Below are 2,450 nucleotides of genomic sequence, written 5' to 3' on the forward strand. Positions count from 1 at the left end.
GACCATAATACTTAGGAGAAAGCTTCTGATTAGACCTTAGTTGCACAGAATTTTGTCTGTAAGGCTGCAATTTTAACCAAACCCAGTCATTGAGCTGAAATGTTCTTTCAGACCTTCTTTTATCAGCTTGACATTTCATTCTAGACTGAGCTCTAAGCAACTGGTTCTTAATATCAGCAAGAACTGATTCTCTTCTTTGTAAGCTTCTGTCAACCTCTGCATTAGCAACTTCACCAGCCAGATAAGGAAGATGCAATGGTGGAGTTTGGCCATAGACAATTTCATAAGGTGTGAGTTTTGTAGCGGTGTGAAAATGTGTGTTGTACCACCATTTAGATAAAGGTAACCAAGAACTCCATTCTTTCTCATGATTACTACACATGCACCTTAAGTAAGCCTCTAGACACCTATTTACCACTTCAGTTTGACCATCTGTTGTTGGATGATATACAGAAGAAAGGAGGAACTCAGTGCCATGAATAGAAAATAACCCTTGCCAAAAGTTGCTCAAAAACACACTTTCTCTATCACTCACTATTGATTTAGGCCAGCCATGTAATTTGAAAACATTATCCAAATAACTTTGAGCTACATCAACTGCAGTGAATGGATGACTCAATGGCATAAAATGAGCATATTTGCTCAATCTGTCAACCACCACAAAGATGACTGTCTTACCCTTTGATTTTGGCAATCCAGTTATAAAGTCCATTGAGATGTCAATCCAAACTTCTTCTGGAATAGGTAGTGGTTGTAACAGACCCGGATAAGCAGATAAATCACTTTTACTACTTTGACAAATAATACAATTCCTAACAAACTGTCTAATGTCTGTAGTCATGCCCTTCCAGTAAAACAACTGTTTAACCCTTCTGAGAGTCAAATCCCTACCTGAATGACCAGCTTCTGGAGAAGAGTGATGCCACCTGATAATTTTGTTCTTTAAGTCAAGTTGATTTCCCACTACTACTCTATTATGTTTTTTTAACAAACCATCATGATACATATAAGAGTCTACCACCTGATTCTGCCGAATTTTGGCTAATACTTCTTCTATGAAGGTATCTCCCACATAACTTTGTTTGATCAAATCTTTCAAATTGGAAGAAACTACAGAAATAGCCAAGCATAATATTTTAGATCCCTGAGCCCTAGACAAAGCATCAGCAACTATATTTTCCTTCCCACTCTTATATTGGATCTCATAATCAAACCCAAGTAACTTTGACAACCAAAACTGCTGAAAAGGAGTTGAAACTTTTTGCTGTAAAAGCCACCTTAAACTCTTTTGATCAGTTCTGATTATAAAATGTCCACTTGACAAATATTGTTCCCATTTCTGAACTGAAAAAACAATTGCTAGAAGCTCTTTTTCATAAACAGAAAGTTTCTGCCATTTAGGAGCCAGAGCTCTGCTAATAAATGCTAACGGATGCCCTTTCTGCATTAAAACAGCCCAATCCCAAATTGTGAAGCATCGGTTTCAATCTCAAAAGGTATATCGAAATTAGGAACAGCCAACACCGGTGCAGTAGAAAGAGCATTTTTTAACTGCTCAAAAGAATGTTGAGCTTCTTTAGTCCATTGAAATGCACCAGTCTTTAACAAATTTGTCAATGGTTTGCTGAGTAATGCATACCCCTTTATAAACTTCCTGTAATAACCAGCCAAACCTAAAAAACCTCTGAGCTCCTTGACTGTTTTAGGTACTTGCCAACAAGTGATAGCAGAAATCTTCTGTAGATCTGTTTCAACACCTTTTGATGATATAAAATGTCCTAAATATTCAATTTGTTGGACAGCAAAAGAGCACTTGCTAAGCTTGATATGCATATCATTTTCCTGCATCAACTGAAAAACCTTCTCCAAATGTGTTAGGTCCCAATGTGTTTGTAGAAGGGGGGGGGGTTGAATACAAACAGTACCAAATAATCGAATAAATGCGGAATAAAAAATGTGAAACAAAATTCAAGTTAAATAAAAATATTATTAAACTTGAAAGGTGTTACAACAACTGTATCGATTACAAGGTATTAATCTCAAATCAATTATCACAAATCTAGAATAAATTCGACATGAACTTTTTCTATTTTTGCAATAATTAGAATCAAATGCTAAACGCAATTTGAGATTAAGTTCTAGGGATTTTGATCCGCTAGATTGTTACACAAGAACAAGATAAATAATTCTAGTGGTTTGGATTTAACATTAACAAACTAGAATTTTGATCTTGATGTAAGCAGAGAAGAAAATAAAATGTTTCAAGACCGCTGCTTTTTTTTTGTTCTTGAATGTATTCTGTATGATTGAGAGTTTTTAGTTGAATGACTTCTGCTTCTATTTATCAACAGCCGAATTAATTGAATTGGAATGACAATCCTTTAAGCTTGTATGACAATCGGTGAGACTATCCTTTTGAGCTAGCAAGACAATCGTTTGAACCAGCATGA

General features: G+C 35.6%; 1 protein-coding gene across 1 annotated transcript; it reads right to left on the reverse strand.

The window, feature by feature from the left end:
• Positions 1-1,446: 1,446 nt before the first annotated feature.
• Positions 1,447-1,833, reverse strand: LOC141690481 (putative mitochondrial protein AtMg00860). Its single transcript, XM_074495276.1, has one exon. The coding sequence runs from the start codon at positions 1,831-1,833 to the stop codon at positions 1,447-1,449; it is 387 nt and encodes a 128-aa protein (XP_074351377.1).
• Between the last annotated feature and the right edge of the window lie 617 nt (positions 1,834-2,450).

The sequence above is a fragment of the Apium graveolens genome, chromosome 10 (genome assembly GCF_009905375.1).
Source record: "Apium graveolens cultivar Ventura chromosome 10, ASM990537v1, whole genome shotgun sequence".
NCBI classification, from domain to species: Eukaryota; Viridiplantae; Streptophyta; class Magnoliopsida; order Apiales; family Apiaceae; genus Apium; species Apium graveolens.